The sequence below is a fragment of the Callorhinchus milii genome, unplaced genomic scaffold (assembly GCF_018977255.1).
Source record: "Callorhinchus milii isolate IMCB2004 unplaced genomic scaffold, IMCB_Cmil_1.0 Scaffold11, whole genome shotgun sequence".
Taxonomy (NCBI): Eukaryota; Metazoa; Chordata; class Chondrichthyes; order Chimaeriformes; family Callorhinchidae; genus Callorhinchus; species Callorhinchus milii.
Window position 1 is genome coordinate 89038 of NW_024704752.1, and position 21622 is coordinate 110659.

Consider the following 21622-nt stretch of genomic DNA (forward strand, 5'->3'; position numbering starts at 1 on the left):
GCTGCTGTCTCTGTGCCGCGAATGCTGTGAAATGTTTGTAATGCGGTTGTGGCGGAGGCGTTGCTCGGGGTAACCGCGTCCCGACACCGGCGCCTGAATGGAGGACCTGAACGATGTGGTAACGCGGGGAGAGGGTCAGCACTGGGGAGGCCCGGGGGGGGGAGGCCCCCGGGGGGGGAGGGCCCGGGGGGGGCGGCCCGGGGGGGGGCCCGGGGGGGGCCCGGGGGGGGGGGGGGGGGACCCGGGGGGGGGGGAGGCCCCGGGGGGGGGGCCCGGGGGGGGGGGGGGGGAGGCCCGGGGGGGGGGGGGGGGGGGGGGGGAGGCCCGGGGGGGGGGAGGCCCGGGGGGGGGGGAGGCCCGGGGGGGGGGAGGCCCGGGGGGGGGGGGGGAGGCCCGGGGGGGGGGGAGGCCCGGGGGGGGGAGGCCCGGGGGGCCCGGGGGGGGGGGGGGGCAGCACTGGGGAGGCCCGGGGGGGAGGCCCCGGGTGGGGGGGGGGGTGGTCAGCACTGGGGAGGCCCGGGGGGGGGGTCAGCACTGGGGAGGCCCGGGGGGGGGGGTCAGCACTGGGGAGGCCGGGGGGGGGTCAGCACTGGGGAGGCCCGGGGGGGGTCAGCACTGGGGAGGCCCGGGGGGGGGGTCAGCACTGGGAGGCCGGGGAGGGGGGGGGTCCCGGGGTGGGGTGGTCCCGGGGTCCCGGGGGGGTCCCGGGTGGGGGTGGTTCCGGGGGTCCCGGGGGGGGCCCGGGGTCCCGGGGGGGGGGGCCTGGGGGGGGCCCGGGGTCCCTGGGGGGGGCCCGGGGTCCGGGGGGGGGCCCGGGGTCCCGGGGGGGCCGGGGTCCCGGGGGGGCCCTGGGGGGGCCCGGGGTCCCTGGGGGGGCCCGGGGTCCCGGGGGGGGGCCCGGGGGTCCCGGGGGGGGGGCCCGGGGGGGGCCCGGCGGGTCCCGGGGGGGGGCCCCGGGGGGGGGGCCCGGGGGTCCGGGGGGGGGGCCCGGGGGTCCCGGGGGGGGCCCGGGGGGGGGGCCGGGGTCCCGGGGGGGGGGCCCGGGGGGGCCGGGGTCCCGGGGGGGGGGTCCCGGGGGGGGGGGTCCCGGGGGGGGGCCCGGGGGGGGGGCCCGGGGGGCCCGGGGGGTCCCGGGGGGCCCGGGGGGGGCCCGGGGGGGGGGGCCCGGGGGGGGGCCCGGGTCCCGGGGGGGGGGGCCCGGGGGGGGGGCCCCGGGGAGGGGGGCCCGGGAAGTGAAAGCTGAGATCACCTCTGCACTTTGACGCGGTATTTCAATGGGTTATTGCGGACAGTGGCGGTGCCGCGCGGCCTCAGTGTTAAGAAGATGTTTATTTTCGAAGTCTCTGCGCTGTTGATGTGGACGTTAACGATCCCATAACGAAGTTCAAATAGAAAGCTGTCTCCCCCTGTGCTGTGCCCTGGTGCCTCCCCCTGTGCTGTGCCCTGGTGCCTCCCCCTGTGCTGTGCCCTGGTGCCTCCCCCTGTGCTGTGCCCTGGTGCCTCCCCCTGTGCTGTGCCCTGGTGCCTCCCCCTGTGCTGTGCCCTGGTGCCTCCCCCTGTGCTGTGCCCTGGTGCCTCCCCCTGTGCTGTGCCCTGGTGCCTCCCCTGTGCTGTGCCCTGGTGCCTCCCCCTGTGCTGTGCCCTGGTGCCTCCCCCTGTGCTGTGCCCTGGTGCCTCCCCCTGTGCTGTGCCCTGGTGCCTCCCCCTGTGCTGTGCCCTGGTGCCTCCCCCTGTGCTGTGCCCTGGTGCCTCCCCCTGTGCTGTGCCCTGGTGCCTCCCCCTGTGCTGTGCCCTGGTGCCTCCCCCTGTGCTGTGCCCTGGTGCCTCCCCTGTGCTGTGCCCTGGTGCCTCCCCCTGTGCTGTGCCCTGGTGCCTCCCCTGTGCTGTGCCCTGGTGCCTCCCCCTGTGCTGTGCCCTGGTGCCTCCCCCTGTGCTGTGCCCTGGTGCCTCCCCTGTGCTGTGCCCTGGTGCCTCCCCCTGTGCTGTGCCCTGGTGCCTCCCCCTGTGCTGTGCCCTGGTGCCTCCCCCTGTGCTGTGCCCTGGTGCCTCCCCCTGTGCTGTGCCCTGGTGCCTCCCCCTGTGCTGTGCCCTGGTGCCTCCCCCTGTGCTGTGCCCTGGTGCCTCCCCCTGTGCTGTGCCCTGGTGCCTCCCCCTGTGCTGTGCCCTGGTGCCTCCCCCTGTGCTGTGCCCTGGTGCCTCCCCCTGTGCTGTGCCCTGGTGCCTCCCCCTGTGCTGTGCCCTGGTGCCTCCCCCTGTGCTGTGCCCTGGTGCCTCCCCCTGTGCTGTGCCCTGGTGCCAGGCCGCCAGACAGCATTGGCCTCTTCACTTCATAGCTATTTGTGGGACATTGAATCATAGAATTATACACCACAGAAAGAGGCCATTTGGCCCATCGTGTCTGCGCGGCTCCGAAAAGAGCTTCCAGATCAAGCCACTAGTTTGTACCAATCCCATTGCTATGTACAAATTGGCTGCCATGTCGCCTCAAAACACAGTCACTGCACTTTACAGTAAATCCTGTGAAATGCATCCAGATGTCCTCCTGATATAAAAGGTGCTATATCAAATCCAAGGATTATTTAGTGTAAAGAACTTTAAAATATAATTTTGTTTTTTAACCTGAATCAATTAGTTATTGAGGAACCCAGGCCAGCTGCTCACAGTAACAAACTCTGAGCTACACTTCTAAATAATTATTTTACCCTAAACAGGATGTTTTTAAGCAGAGCTGCAAAGTTCATCCTAACCCAATGATCATTGCTCAGGTCTGTTCAATTATGTGTCATCAATCAGTTATCTCACAATATGTTACTGTGACAAACAACTGGTGCCACGTCCAGTGTCTGCAGGCTAGTGCCCGGTGTCTGCAGGCTAGTGCCCGGTGTCTGCAGGCTAGTGCCCGGTGACTGCAGGCTAGTGCCCGGTGACTGCAGGCTAGTGCCCGGTGACTGCAGGCTAGTGCCCGGTGACTGCAGGCTAGTGCCCGGTGACTGCAGGCTAGTGCCCGGTGTCTGCAGGCTAGTGCCCGGTGTCTGCAGGCTAGTGCCCGGTGACTGCAGGCTAGTGCCCGGTGACTGCAGGCTAGTGCCCGGTGACTGCAGGCTAGTGCCCGGTGACTGCAGGCTAGTGCCCGGTGTCTGCAGGCTAGTGCCCGGTGACTGCAGGCTAGTGCCCGGTGTCTGCAGGCTAGTGCCCGGTGACTGCAGGCTAGTGCCCGGTGACTGCAGGCTAGTGCCCGGTGTCTGCAGGCTAGTGCCCGGTGACTGCAGGCTAGTGCCCGGTGTCTGCAGGCTAGTGCCCGGTGTCTGCAGGCTAGTGCCCGGTGACTGCAGGCTAGTGCCGGTGACTGCAGGCTAGTGCCCGGTGACTGCAGGCTAGTGCCCGGTGACTGCAGGCTAGTGCCCGGTGACTGCAGGCTAGTGCCCGGTGACTGCAGGCTAGTGCCCGGTGACTGCAGGCTAGTGCCCGGTGACTGCAGGCTAGTGCCCGGTGTCTGCAGGCTAGTGCCCGGTGACTGCAGGCTAGTGCCCGGTGACTGCAGGCTAGTGCCCGGTGTCTGCAGGCTAGTGCCCGGTGTTTGAGGAGATTTTGTGTCCAAAGTTCACAAACCACTGACCAGTAAAGAAAGGTTTAAATTTAGAGATGGCTCCAAAAAGACTGATTATCTCTAGCCAGGTTAGTGTCTGGAATGCACATACAGTAAACTCCTGATACCTCATCACTCCCAAGGGAAACAGACTCAGCGACTAGTTATCTGGAGTGGCTAGTTAAGCATAGGTCCTCCTGGGCCACAAGGGGCATTGCGGGTGTTTGACAGAGGTGAGGCACCCATACTAAAATGCATTGTAGAGGTCTCTGCTATTGGAGGGCCTCCCACCCTATCCTGTAGCAAATTCTTTTAAAAGGAAATTAGATAGATGTTTGGAAGAATATTAAAAGGTGTAGGAAGCAAGCAGGGGAGTGGGATTAAATGGCTCCTGTGGAGAAAATCATCAGCACAGACCTTATGTGCTAAATGGCATGTTTTTATACTATTGTGTACTGTCGCTGGATACGAATGTCTCTTCTGTTTTTAGGGAGAAACCTCAAGCCCATATTTTTTGATAGAACGTTATATAGATTTGTGTACAGAGCTGAAACTGTTGCCAAACCCATATATTGTGGATGTCCTTGAGCAGATCTTCCAGTTATCACCACAGTGAGTACCCAATCTATGAGGTGGCATTTCTCGTCAAAGATGTTCACACGTTTTGAATGAGACATTAAACTGAGGTCTCATCTGTTTTAGGTAGACTTGCACAATAATGTGACACTTTTGGAAAAGAAAAGGGAGTTTCTCCTGGTATCCTGGCCAACAATCTTTCAGATTAATTGGAATCCTATAACTCAATGGTTAGAGCACTCGCCTTGCAAGCAAGAGACCTGCGTTCGATTCCCGGCAGGGTGAAATGTTGGGCAACTTTCTTTACTCCACCCACCTCTGTTTACCTAGCCATAAGTAGGAACCCGGTTCCTAGTCAATTGGTAGATCACTTTTCCAGGGATAATAATTCCTTCAAAAAAAATTGGTCACTTCAATCCATGATGAACCATCTGATCTAATTTAATTCCTCTGTCCTCCCAAACCCCTTTATATCCTCAATCTTAAAATGTTTATCTAATTACTTTAAGATTGAAAATCCACATCTAATCCTGTTCCCAATAACATTTAATCGTGTGCTGTTGTCTGCATCCCTTTTATCTCATCAACCTATGCTCAAACCGGATTGTCTCAAGTTAGTCTTTAAAGTTCTTTCGTTGACGCACTACTAAATGTATTGGTGTACCCTATCTCAGGTACAATAAAATCCCTGAGATGCAATTATAAAAATGAAACACATACTTTATACATAATTGTTTAAGGATGTTGTACTGCTGTCTTTATACTGGAGACGAAATAATTAATTTGCCTACAAATTACACGGTCACCACACTTTACAGTATATCCTGTGAAGTACCTTGAAATGACCTCCTGACTCTTTATCAAATAGAAGGATTATAATTGTTATTGTCCCTTCTGTGCAGCCTCTTACATCAGACTTTCTGAGATTTACTCTGTTGAGTTCACACAGCCATAGGTGCCACAAGCGTACCACATGCCTAAGCATTTTTTTTTAGACAATGAGTTGAGTGTTGTTGTCTGTTCCCATTAGGTTAATGAATTGTCCTGCTTCTTTTCCAGGAAAGCCTATGCCGGTTTTAGGCTGTATCTGGCTGGAAATTACAGATATTTTCCAGTAAAACGTTTGACAGATTCTGATGCTGTTGCATTAGTTTGTACTCTGTGCAAAGTATCATTTATCACAGGTTAGTCCTTCCCTGCTGGATTCTATTGTTTTTGTCTCTTTTATTAATTTCTGGCTAATTCAAATTCAATTATTTCTGGTATCAGAACTCAAAGTGGTCGTCTATATCAAATGAATGCTAATGAACTTAATTTGTAAGAACATAAGAATTTGCTAGGCCAAAGAAGATCAATGTCCAGTTCGCCCTCCACCATCCTGTCACGTGACATGTTATGTCCCAAACTATTTATTGATAAGAACATAAGAATTTGCTAGGTGAAAGATCCATTTTAGCTACACTGAAACGTTTCTATCATTAGCCATCATTTTGCTGAATACCTTTGCTGAATACTGTTCTATCTTTCAGGTCTTGACCTAAGATACAATAGACTAACAAATTGTGGAGCAGAACATATCGCAAAACTCCTGCTGGTAAGCAATGAATTTCTGGGGTGAGGATTGTAGAAGAAACATTGAAACTTCACTGCAATTTGCATTAGCACAGACACGATAGGCAAAGAGCAGGGGACTGTAATTAGAGTACAGAACTCCAGTGAGAAAGTGAGCACCAGTACAGACATGTTGTAGAAAATACAACAAATAGGATTAGAGTAGAGAACTCCAGTGGGGGAGCGAGCACCATCACAGACACGATGGGGAGAGAGGAGGGAATAGGATTAGAGTAAAGAGCTCCAGTGGGGGAGCGAGCACCAGCCAAGTCATGGAGGACTCCTGTTACTTCAGATAATTCTATGGTTGTGACTTCATTTTGAACCTTCAGTTGGGTTTCAACACAGCTCAAATTCTATGTCTTCAGACACTTTAATAATAATAATAATCGTTGCATTTGATATAGTGTCTTATCACGTCTTCAAAGCGCTTCACAGAATATACTGTAAAGTGAATTTACTGTTTATTTTGTGGGCGAAACATGGCAACAGTATCCCACAAACAGTTGTGAATTGAGTGACCAGATTATTTTTATTTATTTCGAAGGAATTATTACCCCCGGAAAAGCAATACGCCAAAATCATCTAACAACCGGGTTCCTACTTACTGTTAGTTAAGCAGAGGGTTTAACCCTGCCGGGAATCAAACCCAGGTACTCTTGCTTGTGAAGCGAGTCCTCTAACCACTAAGTTACAGGTGATGTGGTTTGTCCCATTCTAAATGATCGCTTTCAAGTATGAAATATATTACCACAAGAAGCATCTGCTTTTCAGTCCTTTTACTTTATAGTTACTCTTCACTAAAATTAGAAAGTCCTAAAGAAGCTCAAATCTCACCAATTCTGCATATCTCACACATTTGGGATATTGATATTTAGGAAGAAATTCAAAGTAGCAAAATTATTTTCATAAACATTAACTGCTTACATCATCACCTACTTCTGCCACTTCATTCATGCATTTGTCACCTCCAGGCTCGATTTTCCCAAGCCTCTCCAGTTCCACTCTCCATAAGCTCCAAGCTACCCAGAACTCTACAGCCCGTATAGTCTTCCCATACCAGGGTCAGCAAACACATTACCCTATTTTCCAATGGATTGATTTTAAGATCCTCATCCTTACCTTCAGATACCTACTTTTTCTTGCCCCACCCTATCTCCATGATCTCTTGGTCATCCCGCTATTGTGCCATCTCTGACCTATTTAATGTCCTCTGTCTCACCAATGGTGGGTGAGCTTTCAGCCACTTTGTCCCAAATCCTCAGGAATTCACTTCCCAAATCCCTTTATCTCCCCTACCCTTTTGGCTATCAAAACCTATCTAGAAACTCACCTCCCTTCCAGCTCAGAAACCAATTCTATGAAATGTTCATGCTGTATGATCTTGTATCCTTATCCAGTTTATTATTGTGCATTTACATGTTAATGAGTACTCATTACTCAATATTCCAGGGAACTCAATCACTCGAATACCTTAATCTAATGTGTAATGAGATTGGTGTCAATGGAGCAGAGTGGCTGGCAAAAGCATTGCAAGTAAGTCACAGGATGTTTATCAAGCAGAGAGCAAGGTAACTGCACAGGTGTTTGATGTGATATTTTACCCGTTTTCTGACCAACTAGATACTACATACACTGTGTGCTTTACAAGGAACAGGAAGGATCCAGGTTTGATTCCCAAACTATGGTAATTTAGCTGATCTGAATCCAGGAAAAATACATTACATTAGAATACATTAGAATATACAGCACAGAAACAGGCCACTTGGCCCAACTAGTCTATGCCTGTAGTTCAGTGGTTAGAGCACTCACTTTGCAAGTGAGAGACCTGAGTTCAATTCCCGGCAGAGGGCCAAACCTCGGGCAAGTTTCCTTACTCCACACAGAGCCTAATAATAATCCTCCAAAACAAAACAATAATAAATTGGTCATTTTCAATCTACGACTGTTTGTGGGACATTGCTGTGCGCAATTGGCTGCCGCGTTCGCCCACAAATATACAGTCAATGCACTTTACAGTGTGTTCTGTGAAGCGCTTTGGGACGTCCTCCCGACGTGAAAAGCGCTTTATCAAATGCAAGAATTATTATTATTATTATATATGCCGGTGTTCATGCTTCACATGAGCCTCCTCCTGCCCTTCCTCAACGAAGCCTTCAAGCATAAACTAAGCCTTCAAGAATAAAGTGTGGTCTAACCAAGGTTCTATAGCAGTTTACCATAACTTCCCTGCTTGTCAATTCTATCCCTCTAGAAATGAACCCCAACCTGATTTGCTTTTTTAAGGAGCAGGACTCTTAATCGAATTTAGTAACCTGAGCTCAGGGGGAAAACTAATCGCCCATATCTGAGGGAATTATTTGGAAAATGATTCAGTTGAAATAGATGAGAGAGCATTTGTAGTATTTTTTACTTTCTTTATTTTTTATATATTTTTTACATTGGACCAGTCAAATAGATTGTGATAGTTTTACATTTCTGTACATTCCTATATTCACAGAAAGTCTGCTGGACATTTGTGTGTTGGATTCTGATATCCCTTAAAGTTGAATCATGCAACCTCACCAACTTTCCAGATCAAAGAAAAGTAGACGGGTTAATGCATAAAATAGTTGGAAATTGCGGAAAAGAAGTTAAAGGAAATAATCAAATCTTAGATTTAAACAGATTTGCACCTCAAACTACAACATTTATAGATTACATATATTATTTGCACATAACAACAACCAATTGCGCTATACAAATAAATTTTGTTCTTGTTGTATTTATATAAGCAACCTACATGTGGGGCAGCATCTCGAAGGATTTAACAGTAGCGGAGTCTGATGCCGAGCTGGTGGGAGGTGACCATAAGCACAGTCGAAAAGCAGGTCTTCAGGCGCGATCTAAAAATGGGGACGGAGGGGGAAATGTAGGGCCATTGCTGGAGGAGCGGAGTGGACGAGGACAACAGGAGGCCGGAACCAGTCAAGTGGAGGTGGCAGGTGGTGGAGTATGGAGTAAGCAGGTTGGAGAGGTAGGGAGGTGCCAGGGTATACATATTTGTAGACGAACACGAGAATCTTGAACTATGATAGGGAGCCAATGGACCGTGGCAAGGACTAGTGTGTTAGTGGTACAGAGTTTAGAGCAGATGAGTATATGGGTAGCAGAGTTTTGAATTGTTTGGAATTTGTGGGTAGTGGAGCTAGGGAGACCGGTGAGAAGGGCATTGAAATTACGTGACTTGACAAAAGCATAAATGAGAGTGTCAGCTGCGTTGGTGGTGTGAGGTACGGTCGGCAGTGGGAATCTGATGGAGGTGAAAGAAAGTGGTCCTGTTAGGGACGGATACGAGGTAGACAAGACAGTTGGGGATGGTACCTGATGCCGAGTTTACATATAGGTTTAGTAAGTCTTAGGGATAGGCCGGAGAGGTTAAGGAAGTCAGAGCGACAGGGGAGAAGACATGACAGAAGCCAAGGCGTATGGCTTCCGTCTTGTTGACATCCAGGCCCTGATGTCTGACAAGCAAGCTGGCAGAAAATCAGCGGACCTAGAGTCACAGCTGGAGGAGAAGTAGGTTTGGGTGTCATCTGCATACACATGGAAGTTGACCCTGTGTCTATGTATGATATCGTCAAGAGGGAGCGTGTAGATAAGGAAAAAAGGGGGCCAAGGATGGAGCCTTGGTGTACCCTGGACGTGACTGTGCAGAGGCAGAAGGAAAAAACATTTGCAGAGACGAAGTGTTGACGGTTGGTTAAGTAGGACTCAAACCAGGCGGTTGAGGAGGATGGCATGATCGACTGTGTTGAACACAATGGAGAGGTCCAGGAGGACAAGGAGGCAAAGGGAACCCTGGTCACAGAGAGAGGATTTCATTTGTGACTTTGCCGAGCGCTGGCTCTATGCCATAGTCAGGGCGGAACCTGGATTGGAGATGCGAGAGTAGGGAGTTGAGGGAGAGGTGTGAGTGAAGTTTTGGCAACAATGCGTTCCAAAACTTTAACACTCAAAGGCAAGTTAGAAATGGGATGCTGGAGTGCAAAATAAACCAAGAGTGCAATACACCATTAGATTGATCACTGAACAAATGCTAAAAAACATACTTTTTGGGGTGATTAAATTGCAAATATTTCTAAAATTATTTGTTCACAGGATGAAATGACTTTACTTGCATAATTGTTTTAAAATGAGTTTTTTTCTTAATACAGCAGAATCACACACTGAAATATTTGAGGATGAATGGCAATAAATTTGGGAATAAAGGTGGGATGTATTTTGCCACAATGCTGCAGATTAACTGCACTCTAGAAGACTTGGACCTTGGAGACTGTGATCTGGTAAGCTGTTGATCATACTGGCCCTTTGAAAGAGCTATCCATTAATTCCCATTTTATTTCCCTGTACCCTTTTATATACAATAAACTCCTGATGACTAGTAACTCCAAGGGAACAGGGCTTAGCGACAAGTTATACAACAACAACAAATTACATTTCTATAGCGCATTTCAGATTGAGTTAGGAACTTCTGGAGACTACTCCGGGAAAAAATAAATTTTCACTTAAAAAAAATGGGTTAATAAAAGATAGCCAGCATAGATTTGTTAAAGGCAAATTTTGTCGAACAAACTTGATAGTTTTTTGATGAAGTAACGGAGATGGTACATGAAGGCAGTGCAGTTGATGAAGTTTATATGGATTTTCAAAAGGCATTTGATAAAGTGCCACATAAAAGACTTGTAAGCAAAATAGAAGCCAACGATATTAAAGGGACAGTGGCAGCGGATACAGAACTGTCTGAGAGAGAGCAGAGAGTGGTGGTGAACGGTTGGTTTTCTGACTGGAGGGAAGTGTGCAGTGGTGTCCCCAGGGATCAGTATTGGGGCCACTGCTGTTTTTGATCTCTATAAATCACTTGGACTTGCGTATAGGAAGTACAATTTCCAAATTTGCAGATGATACTAAGCTGGAAAAGTAGGAAACAATGAGGAGGATAGCAGTAGACTGCAAATGGACATAGACAGACTGGTAACGTGGGCAGACACGCGGCAGATGAAATTTAATGTGGAGAAATGTGAAGTGATGCATTTTGTGAGGAAGAATGAGGAGACGCAATATAAGCTAATGGTAAAATCTTAAAGGGGGTGAAGGAGCAGAGAGACCTGGGGGTCATATAAGTATGAACCTTGCTCCTCCACCCTCCCCACCACGCCTCGCAGATACTTGCCTCTGACTCCCATTGCGAGGAAATGCTGGACTTCCTCGAGTCCAAAATCGAGGGAATCCACTCAGCTGCCACTGCCCCCTCAATTTCCACCCCCTCCCTACCCGCCATCCCACCCCCCCCACCCTGACACTCCGACCACTAACCATCTCTCCTTTCACACCTTTACCCCCTCCTCTATCATCACCACCATATCCTCCATGAAGCCCACTACCCTGGACCCCATCCCCACCCCTCTCCTTAAATCCCAGCTCCACCTCCTTGTCCTACTACTCGCCGACATCATCAACCTCTCCCTGTCATCTGGCACTGTACCTACCCCCCTCAAAGCAGACACTATCACTCCCACCTTGAAGAAACCTTCCCTTGACCCATCACAGCTATCCAGCTACCAGCCCATCTCCAATTTCCCTTTTCTGTCCAAGGTCCTTGAGAGAGCGGTTGCCTCCCAGCTTCGCTCTTTCCTCTCCTCCCACTCCCTCCATGAGCCCCTCCAATCGGGTTTCCATGCTGCCCACAGCACGGAAACTGCTCTGGTCAAGGTCACAAACGACATCCTGACCATGTGTGACCAGGGCTCCCTCTGCCTCCTCGTCCTCCTCGACCTCTCCACCGCCTTTGACACTGTGGATCTTCAATCATTCAATCCACCACCGCCTTTCTTCCCACCTCAACTTTCAAGGTTCTGTCCTTGACTGGTTCAGGTCCTACCTTTCACACTGCCTCCACTTCATCTCAGCAAACAGCTTCTCCTCCAACCCCCGCACTGTCTCGTGCGGTGTTCCTCAGGGCTCTGTCCTCAGTCCTCTCCTCTTCACCCTCTACATGCTCCCCCTTGGTGACATCATCTGCAGACCCCATGTAAATTTCCACATGTATGCGGATGGCACACAACTCTATCTCTCTGCCTCCACCCTCATCTCCAGGACTACTGGCATCCTGACCAACTGTCTGTCCAAGATCATGTCCTGGACGAGTGACAACCTTCTCCAACTCAATGTCAGCAAGACCGAGGCCCTCCTGATTGGCTCACGCCAATGCCTCCACACCTCGGGCGCTGGCAGCATTAGCCTCCACGGCTGCACACTCAACCAGTCAGGAACCTGAGTGTCTTGTTTGACCCTGAACTGTCCTTTCTCCCCCACATCTGCGCGTTGACCGGCACTGCCTACCACCACCTCCGCAACATTGCCAGACTCTGCCACTGCCTCACCCCTCAGGCTGCCCAAACCCTCACCCATGCATTCGTCACATCAAGGCTCGATTATGGAAATTCCCTCCTTATCTGCCTTCCCAACTCTTCCCTTCACAAGCTGCAGATCATCCAGAACTCTGCAGCTCGTGTACTCTCACGCACCAGGCTCCGTGACCCCATCACTCCCACCCTCGCCCGTCTCCACTAGCTCCCCATCCCCCAGAGGATCGAATTCAAGATCCTCGTCCTCACTTTCAAGACCACCCATTCCTTGCCCCCTCTTACCCCTCTGAGCTGCTAACTCCTACCAACCTGCCCGCTTCCTCCGTTCAGTGGGCTCCAGCCTGCTCCATGTCTCCCGCCCGACCCACCCTACCATCGGTGGCCGAGCTTTCAGCCTCTCTGCCCCCACACTCTGGAACCCCATCCCACAGTCCCTTCACTTCCTCCCTTGCCTCCCTTGTCTCAAGACCCTCCTCTTTGATTGTGCCTTCAGTTGGCCTCCCACCTCTCTGCCTTCCCTCACCTCTACCTCACCCCTCCCCCATGCCCGGGTCCTGACCCTTGACTGTCCAGCTCCTTGGGACTTCCTCCCGACTTGAAAGGCGCTCTGTAAATGTAATTTTGTTGTTGTTGTAAGTAAATCTTTGAAGGCAGCAGGACAGGTAGATAAAGCTGTTAAAAAAGCGTACGGGATACTGGGCTTTATAAATAGGGGCATAGAATACAAACGTCAGAAAGTTATGATGAACCTTTATACAAAACACTGGTTAGGCCTCAGCGAGAGACTGTGTTCAGTTCTGGGCCCCACACTTTAGGAAGGATGTCAAGGCATTGGAGAGGGTGCAGAGGAGATTGACCGGAATGGTACCAGGAATGAGGGACTTCAGTTATCAGGAGAGGTTAGAGAAGCCGGGATTATTCTCCTTGGAACAGAGGAGATTAAGAGGAGACTTCATAGAAATTTTCAAAATTATGAGGGGATTCGATAGGGTGAACAAGGGGAAACAATTCCCACTGGCGGGTGAGTTGGTAACCCGAGGACACTGATTTAAAATAGTTATTAAAAGAAACAAAGGTGAGAAATTTTTTCACACATTGAGTTGTTGGGATCTGGAATGCATTGCCTGAAAGGGCGGTGGAAGCCGATTCGATAACAGCATTTAAGAGAGAAGTAGATAATTATTTGGGGAGGACAAGTTTGCCGGGCTATGGGGAGAGAGCGGTGGAGTGGGATTGAATTGGAAGCTCTTTTCAAGGAGCCGGCACAGACACGATGAGCCAAATGGCCTCTTTCTGTGCTGTATAATTCTATGATTCTATGATAGGCCCTCCCAGGACACAAGGGGCGCTGTGCAGATGTTGGGCACATATGCTTAGAGGGATCTGGTCTAATGAAGGGCTGCACCATGGGTATGCGGGAGGCCAGAGTGCAGCCTCCAACAGGCCAGAGGCCTCTGCGATGTATCTGAGCAGGTGCACACAACCTCTGCCCCCATTAGTTAGGGGATTACAGGGGGCCTCTGTGATGCAAGAGACCATCTTATCGGATGACTTATCCCATCAATGTTACTGTAAGTATTTACAAGAATTTCTACATTGCGACTACAATGTGTAAAGCAGTGTGACAAGTGGAGTCTGTTATTAACCTTTTTGCGTGGGAAGCGGCCTGGATATTGACAGAACAACTATTTAAGTGGCAGTGACTAGTTAGTGATGAGTTAGTGACGACTTGAGCTAGTGTCTTGTTGTCAGGCGTTTATTGTAGTTTGCTTTTAAATATTTGTCCAGTTTGCCTTTTGAAGCTTTGTTGTTAGACTGAATGCTTTGGTGGGGAATTGCCTTTATCATCTTTAGCCAGCTGTGGGCTCTACTTCTGAAATAGCTGTAGTGAAAGCCACAAAGGTGAAGCGCTCATCAAATAATTCACTCACTACATTTTGTAAACATGTGTTTCTTTTTGTTCATTTTCTGTTTTTCTCACTCTAGGGAACAGAAAGTCTAATTGCACTAACAACTGTGCTAAATAAAAACCGAAATCTCAAATCACTGAATGTCAGCCGACCTCTGCTTCATAGCTTACAGGTAAACAGTCTGTCTGGACTGGGGGCAGCTAGCAAGTTGAACATGAACAGTTTCAGACAAAATCAAACCGATGGTGTGGAGCCAAGGAAAAGATACTTCAGGAGCTTGTAAACTGAAAGTTTTTAGAGCTTCCCTCAAACTTTAAATAAAAGCAGTTGACTGAGTCACACGGACAACTCATCTTAACTGGTTGCCTAAAGAGCGAATTCCAAATGTCCTTGATTATCAGCAATCTCACTGCAAACAGGTTTATGATTCATTAGCACAACTCACAAATTGGACCCTACCAGTGCTAGTTTAAATAATATTCCCTGTTGGCAGTGAATATTCCTCTTATTTGAGCTGTTTTTATATAGAGATGACTGAAAGAAGTCCAGATTTGATTACATTTAAACTTGCAATGAAAATTTACTTTGATCACAGAGAGGAAGATTGGGTAATTGTAGACTTTACAGGAGCACTGAGGTCATAAGATGAATTTAATGCAAAATTTCCGAGTCTGTGTTGGCCAATGTTTTCTAAATAAACCTGGGCTTGATCCAAAAATGATGTTATTGTCTTTAGGAAAAGGTAACTGCGCATGTAGCTCTCATGCTGTCAATTAATCAAACTCTTCAAGAACTGCACCTCGGGAAACAAGGGTTGAACAATTTTGACGTAGACCAACTTTGTGAAGCATTGCTTAGAAATCAAACCCTTCGATACCTTGATCTTCGCTGGTAAGGATTCATATTCTGTTTTCTTTATAAAGGTAAGAAATGTAACCTGCCGAGGCTAGGTTGCTCATGGATGTTTGGTATGACTGTATTAAATCAACTTCCTCACCTTCAAATGCCTTAATGGCCTTTCTGCACCCAACCTCTGTGATATCCTGTGACCTTAGATATTCTCAAATATAGCGCCTTATCACATTGAAGTGTCTTAAAGTGCTTCACAGAAATTACTGTTAAATGTAGTAACTGTGTGTGTATTTGTAGGCAAATACAGCTGACAAATTACATATAGCAGTCTCCCACAAACAGCCAGGAGGTAAATGGCCAAATTAACTGGTCAATTTGTTGACCTGAACATTGGGAGAAACTCCCTTCTATTTTCCAACAGTGTCAGGAGTGCTTTCATGTCCACAGTATCTCCGACAGTGCAGGACGTCCCTGACACTGCACTAGAGCATTAGCTCAAAATACCTGACCAGGGACTTGAACCTACAATCTTCTGACCCAGAGGTGCGAGTGCTACCAACTGATTCAACCTGACATAGATAAGAAATAGGAGGAGAGGATCAGAGATAGATCACCAGCTTCCAGCACATGTGATACTATACACCTGCAGGACCAAGATGGCAATCATTAGCGAAAAAGTAGTGATGATATTGGGACAGATAGGAAAAGAAAGTACCTTTCATTGTGAGGTTGCGGAGTTCACCATGAACCTTGAACAGCTCATGTTCTTCAGGATTCCATGAGAAACTCTTAACATACCTTAACATATGTTAAAAATACTTTAATATGCTTATGTCATAGTTCTTAATGAATGCAGCAATAGAGGTTCACTGATTATATTATGTAGAACAGTGAATTTATGTATACTGTTTTATTCAGATGATATAAAGATATATGTGTATATTATAAATTATATATATGTTCTAACAGTAACCAGATATCGCGTGATGGTGCTCGGAGCCTCGCAGAGCTACTCAAACACGACACTCCTCTGCAGATTCTGGATCTAACTGCAAACAGGATTGAGGATGAAGGATTGGTGTATATCAGTGAGTCTTTACTCTACTTGAACCACAATCTGAAAGCGTAAGTACAGCAGAAGAGCAATTTGGCTTGTGTTTGTGTGCTGCCCATTATATGTTATACACGCAACGCAACCTGCACACCTGAGCTCACACCTACCAACTATGCAGAGGCTCTGGTGGGTAAAGCAATCATATCAAGCTGTGGGTATCACTTGATCTGGCAGGAATTTCAAAATGTGGGATAGCTTTTTAGCACATGGAATGGATTTTTAGCTGTTGAATAGCAGGACTTTCTTCTTCAACAACACCTTGCATTTACACCACGGCCCTCACACGGGGTAGCGTCCCAGTGAGCTTGATGGTGGCGGAGCACAACGCCGAGCTGGGGGGAGAGGGAGGTGATTGTAGGCAAGGTCGAATAAGAAAGTTTTCAGGCGTGACCTGAAGATGGGGAAGGAAGGAGCAAGGAGCAGGGATAGAGGAACAGTGTCCCAGAATTTCGGGGCGTAGTGGCTAAAAGTACGGCCACCAATGGTGGACCTTAGGGTACGAGGGACATGCAGAAGGCCAGTTGAGCAGTGGCAGTGGGTTGTGTGTTGTGGGGTAAGCAGGTCGGAGAGCTCGGGAGGTTCCAGGGCATGAAGAGAATTTGAAAACCAGTGAGAGGATCTTGAAATTGATCTGTCGGTGATGCAGAGCCAGTGGAACTTGGCTAGAACTGGTGTGATGGGGGTACGGAGTTTAGGGTGGATAAGTATGCGGGCGATGGGAGTTTTGAATTAGTTGGACCCTGTATATGGTGGAGCTGAGAGTCCGGCAAAGAGGGCATTTGAGAAGTCGATTCGGGAGATGATGAACGATTTCTTCGGGCCCAATCCAGAGAATAGCCGGCAGGTTACTGAACTTTGACCGACAATGCAATCATCTAAGCAAACAAAATATTAGTAGATTTCATGGCAGAATGGCTGAATGAATTTCCAGACAAGCATAAAATTAGAGCAGAAGATTATTGTGTTTTAGTGCTGTTTGTAGAAAGGACATTGCAGTATCAAAAGGGTGGCAAAACGGATTTCAAAGATCATTCTCTTACAAAGGTCCATATGAAAAATACAACCATATGATAGCAATATTATTTTCGATCAGCTTTCTCAAAACAAAACAAGGTTACAGTAGATTTTACATTTTGACATTCATTCATTACTGATGGATAGTCTGTCAAACATCAAGTCCTGGCTGAGAGCTAACTTTCTCCAGTTGAATGTCAACAAGAACGAGGCCCTCCTGCTTGGCTCCCATCAGCACCTCCACACCTCGAGGACTGACAGCATCACCCTTCATGGATGCCCTCTACAACTCACTGAGCCAGTACAGAACCTTGGCATCTTGTTTGACCCTCAACTGTCCTTCAAACCTCTCATCCACGCCATGATCCATTCTGCCTTTCCCCCACCTCCGCAACATCGCCGGCTCAGGCTGCCGTGGCCCTCATCAACGCATTGATCACATCCAGACTCGATTATACTAACTCCCTTCTTGTCGGCCTTCCCGATTCTTCCATCCACAAGATTATTCGGAACTCTGACTCTCGTATCATCTCCCACACCAGGCTCCGGGAACCTATCACTCCCATCATCACCCGGCTCCATGTCCCCTGCCTGGCAAGCCCCACCATCGGCGGTTGGGTCTCCAGCTTCTCTGCCCCCTCCGTTTGAGACTGCATCCCACATTCCTGTTACCTCACTCCCTCCCTTGCCTCCTTCAAGGCCCGTCTCAAAATTCTCCTCTTCGACCGTTCCTTTGGTCACCCTCCTACGCCTACCCTCCACCCCTCCTGGTCGCAACCCCCAGCTCGGGTGCAAATCCTTGACTGTATAGCACCTTGGGACATCCTCCCAACGTAAAAGATGCTGTACAAATGTAATTTGTTGTTACATTATTTATTTTCTAGATCTATCATTTCAGGTTGGCTGTGGTCAGTAATTCCATCACTGGGATTGGTTTGGTTGCATTTGCAAACGCCTTAAAGGCCAACAGATCTCTAACTCACTTTTATTTCTGGGGCAATGAAATGGACGAAACCGCCTGTAAAGTAAGAAAGTAATTCTTGCCTTAGAAACTAATCTTTATCGGAACATATGAAAATATTTGTAGTATTTTATATACCTGACATAGAGTATTTAAATAAAATTTAGAAGACTGACTAACTCAGAAGGTCACTGGATGCGAGGAATTAGCATTGACAGTTACAGACCGAATATTGCCAGTAATATTCCTCCATTTCAGAGCAATCGTCATTTTCCAAAGCACAGCACTTTCAGCCAGTAAAAAAAGTGGTATTAATCTCGATTGGAGTCCTGTAGCTCAGTGGTTAGAGCACCCGCCTTGCAAGCGAATCACCTGGGTTCAATTCCAGGCAGAGGGCGAAACCTTGGGCAAGTTTCCTGACTCCACACACCTAATCTCTCCAAACAAAACAATAATAAATTGGTCATTTTCAATCTTCGACTGTTTGTGGGACATTGCTGCTGCGTTTCACCCACAAATATGCAATCAATTCACTTTACAATATATTCTGTGAAGCGCTTTGAGACGTCTAGAAGATGTGAAAAGCGCATATCAAATGCAAGGATTATTATTATTATAGAATAATACAAAAGCTAATGGTCAAGACCAGTAAAACAAGGCAGCAGAAAGGACTAATTAAGACACAAATCAAAACCTTATGGCCCAGACATTCTTGTGGGTCTTGCCAATAAATTAGATTGATTCTAGAACTACATTGTTGTTCCCTTTTGAAAGGCATGGATTCTGCCTCACCTACCTCTCCCAGCAGGGCAATCCATACCCCGACTACTCTGTGTGAAAACATTCTTGTAACCATTCCATTACAAACGTGGGAAATTTTGAACACGACATATGTGTGCAACATATGTGACATAGGTGACATATGTGCAACTAGTGTTTGCTTTGGGTAGTCTTAAAGATGGCACTTAGTTTCTGCATAAATCGGATACTGGGCTGACAGAAAAATATTCTGGATCATCTACAAATTTCAGTATGCTCTGAAACTGAATTCAGCTCTGCCGGTGATCAATATATCCTCAAAGAGCTGTTCTAGCTTTGTGCCATAGTGTTTCATGTAGTATGTGTAATGGAATATGCTAGTACTATTTGGGCAGGGCTGTACAGAGCTGGATGCTGAGTGAGATATCTTGAGTGAGTGTGAAATTTTGTTGTATTCCTTTAATAGATTTGTTGCATTATTTCAGGTATTTGCGAATCTGATTAAAGTTGGCCGTTTGAAACCCAATCGAACTGATGTTCAACCGTACTGGATCAATGGGCGTGTTTATCTAGCTGAAGTCTCCCATGGACTGCGGAAGCATTATTACTGGACGCCAATAAGCGGAGAGGATGAGGAGCCAGCTGCTAATGCTGGTCCTGCGCTGCTCAAGGCGGCGCCTGCTGCCTTGCCTAATGGGCAGCAGATGTAGAACTTCAGAATGGATCAATCAGCAGCTAATCAGATAAATAATTATTCCAAATGTAGCAAGTGAGATATTTTATTTACGTGCAATTTTTTAAAAATATCTTTAGTGCGTGTTAACGTTTCACATAGATTAAACTTGTTTATTTTCTTGTTAATTATCAAAAACTAATAGCTATGGGAAGAAGTGTACATTTTTCAATAAAATATTATACCAAAAATAAACTGAGTGACTAAATTGCCTTCTGAGACAAAGATCAGCCAAATACTACATATAACTTCCTTGTTTTCTAGAAGTCACACTCATACCAGCTAGAATATCCTCAAGCTTCAGACCAAATGCTTGTGTGATACTGACCTGGAGTAACCTTAAAAAAGACCCTTTCTGAAAGAATTTTTTTTTAAAAAATGGGATAGATAATTGCTCTTTGCTAATGTTTGGAACGTTTCGCTTGGGTGGAATGAATGTAAATAAATGTAAATTGGCTTCATATACTTGACACAGGCTAGGAAGGGATTGAGTTGTACTCAGTGGAAAGATTTTCACTATAATAAAAATAACAATAATGCTTGCATCTCATTAAGCACCCTACCACGTCATTGCCAACCAAAAAAAACAACAAATTGCATTTATACAAAGCCTTTGAAGTTGAGAGGACATTACAAGTCACTGGATGGTGAAGGGTTTGGAGGTGGGAGGATGACTGAAGGCATGGTCAAAGAGGAAGGTTCTGAGGTGGGCCTTGAAGGAGACAAGGGAGGGGCTCCAGGATGGAGTTCCAGATGATGGGGACAGAAAGGCTGAAGGCCTGATTACTGATGGTGTAGTGGGATGGGCGGGAGACATGGAGCAGGCCAATGCCTGCTGAGCGGAGGAAGCGGACAGGTTGGTAATGTTTTAATAGATTGCAGAGGTAGGGAGGACAAGGCTGTGGAGGGCTTTAAAAGGCAAGGGTGGGGGTGATCGGCTCAAGGAGCTAAGTGCGAGAGAGAACACAAGCTGCAGAGTTCTGAACAATCAGCAGTTTGCGGAGGTTTGTAAATGATACACCCCTGTTCAGAAAAGTGGAGAAGGATAAACCCGGGAACTACAGGCCAGTCAGCCTGACATCGGTGGTGGGGAACATCTAGAGACCATAATCCAGGACAAAATTAATTTTCACTTGGAAAAACATGGATTAATAAAGGACGGATTTGTTAAACGCAAATCATGTCTGACAAACTTGATTGAGTTCTTTGACGAAGTAACAGAGAGAGTTGATGAAGGTAGTGCAGTTGTCTATTTCTGGGCACCACACTTTAGGAAGAATGCCAGGACCTTGGAGAGGGGGAAGAGGAGATTTACAAGAATGACACCAGGGATGAGAGACTACAATTATATGGAGAGATGAAAGAGGATGGGATTATTCTGCTTAGAGCAGAAAACGTTGAGGGGATATTTAATGGAGGTGTCCAAAATTATGAGGAGTTTTGATAGAGAAGATAGGGACAAATTGTTTCATCTGGCAGTAACCAGAGGACACAGATTTAATATAATTGACAAAAGAACTAGAGGGGAGGCGAGGAGAAATGTTTTTACCCAGAGAGTTGTTACAGTCTGAAATGCAGGGCCTGGAAAGATGGTGGAAACATTTTCGATAATAGCTTCAAAAGGGAATTGGATAGGTACTTAAAAAGTGACAATTTACACGGTTATGGGGTAAGAACGGGGGAGTGGGACTAGTGGGCAGCTCTTTCAAAGAACCGGCACAGACAAAGGTCGAATTGCCTCCTGTGCCGTAATATGTAATATACTGTGCTGTGCTAAGGTTCTGTGCTTGTGAAGGGAAGAGTCGGGAAGTCCAGCGAGCTTGGACATAATGAAAATATGAATGAGGGTCTCGGCAACCTGAGGGGAGAGGTAGTGGCAGAGGCGGGCAATATTGCGGAGGTGTGGGAAGCCGGAAAGGGTCATGGCACAGATGTGGGGTTTAAAGGACAGTTGAGGGTTGAATAAGACACCAAGGTTCTGTACTGGCTCAGTGAGATGGTGTGTGCATTCATGAAGAGCCTGGGAAACTGTATGCCAGAGGAAAAGAGTTAACCGAGGTCCCGTCCATTATGTGGAAGTTAACCCCATTCTTGTGGAT

General features: G+C 48.0%; 1 protein-coding gene across 2 annotated transcripts; it reads left to right on the top strand.

Moving 5' to 3' along the window:
* Positions 1–56: 56 nt before the first annotated feature.
* lrrc34 (leucine rich repeat containing 34) lies at positions 57–19692 on the top strand. Of its 2 annotated transcripts, XM_042339187.1 has the most exons (11): positions 57–118; positions 4077–4198; positions 5222–5346; positions 5692–5756; positions 7226–7309; positions 9970–10098; positions 14167–14262; positions 14827–14981; positions 15912–16067; positions 17969–18095; positions 19276–19692. In XM_042339187.1, the coding sequence occupies exons 1-11, from the start codon at positions 98–100 to the stop codon at positions 19498–19500; spliced, it is 1305 nt and encodes a 434-aa protein (XP_042195121.1). In that variant the 5' UTR covers positions 57–97; the 3' UTR covers positions 19501–19692. The 2 variants fall into 2 exon arrangements, with proteins under 2 accessions (XP_042195121.1, XP_042195120.1); XM_042339186.1 differs by lacking the exon at positions 7226–7309.
* The last annotated feature ends 1930 nt before the right edge of the window (positions 19693–21622 follow it).

Coding starts and splice junctions, on each gene's coding strand:
- lrrc34 (XM_042339187.1), top strand. CDS start 98: ATGGAGGACCTGAACGATGTG. Junction 4,199..5,221: donor ATCTTCCAGTTATCACCACA/GTGAGTACCCAA, acceptor CTTCTTTTCCAG/GAAAGCCTATGCCGGTTTTA. Junction 7,310..9,969: donor GGCTGGCAAAAGCATTGCAA/GTAAGTCACAGG, acceptor TTCTTAATACAG/CAGAATCACACACTGAAATA.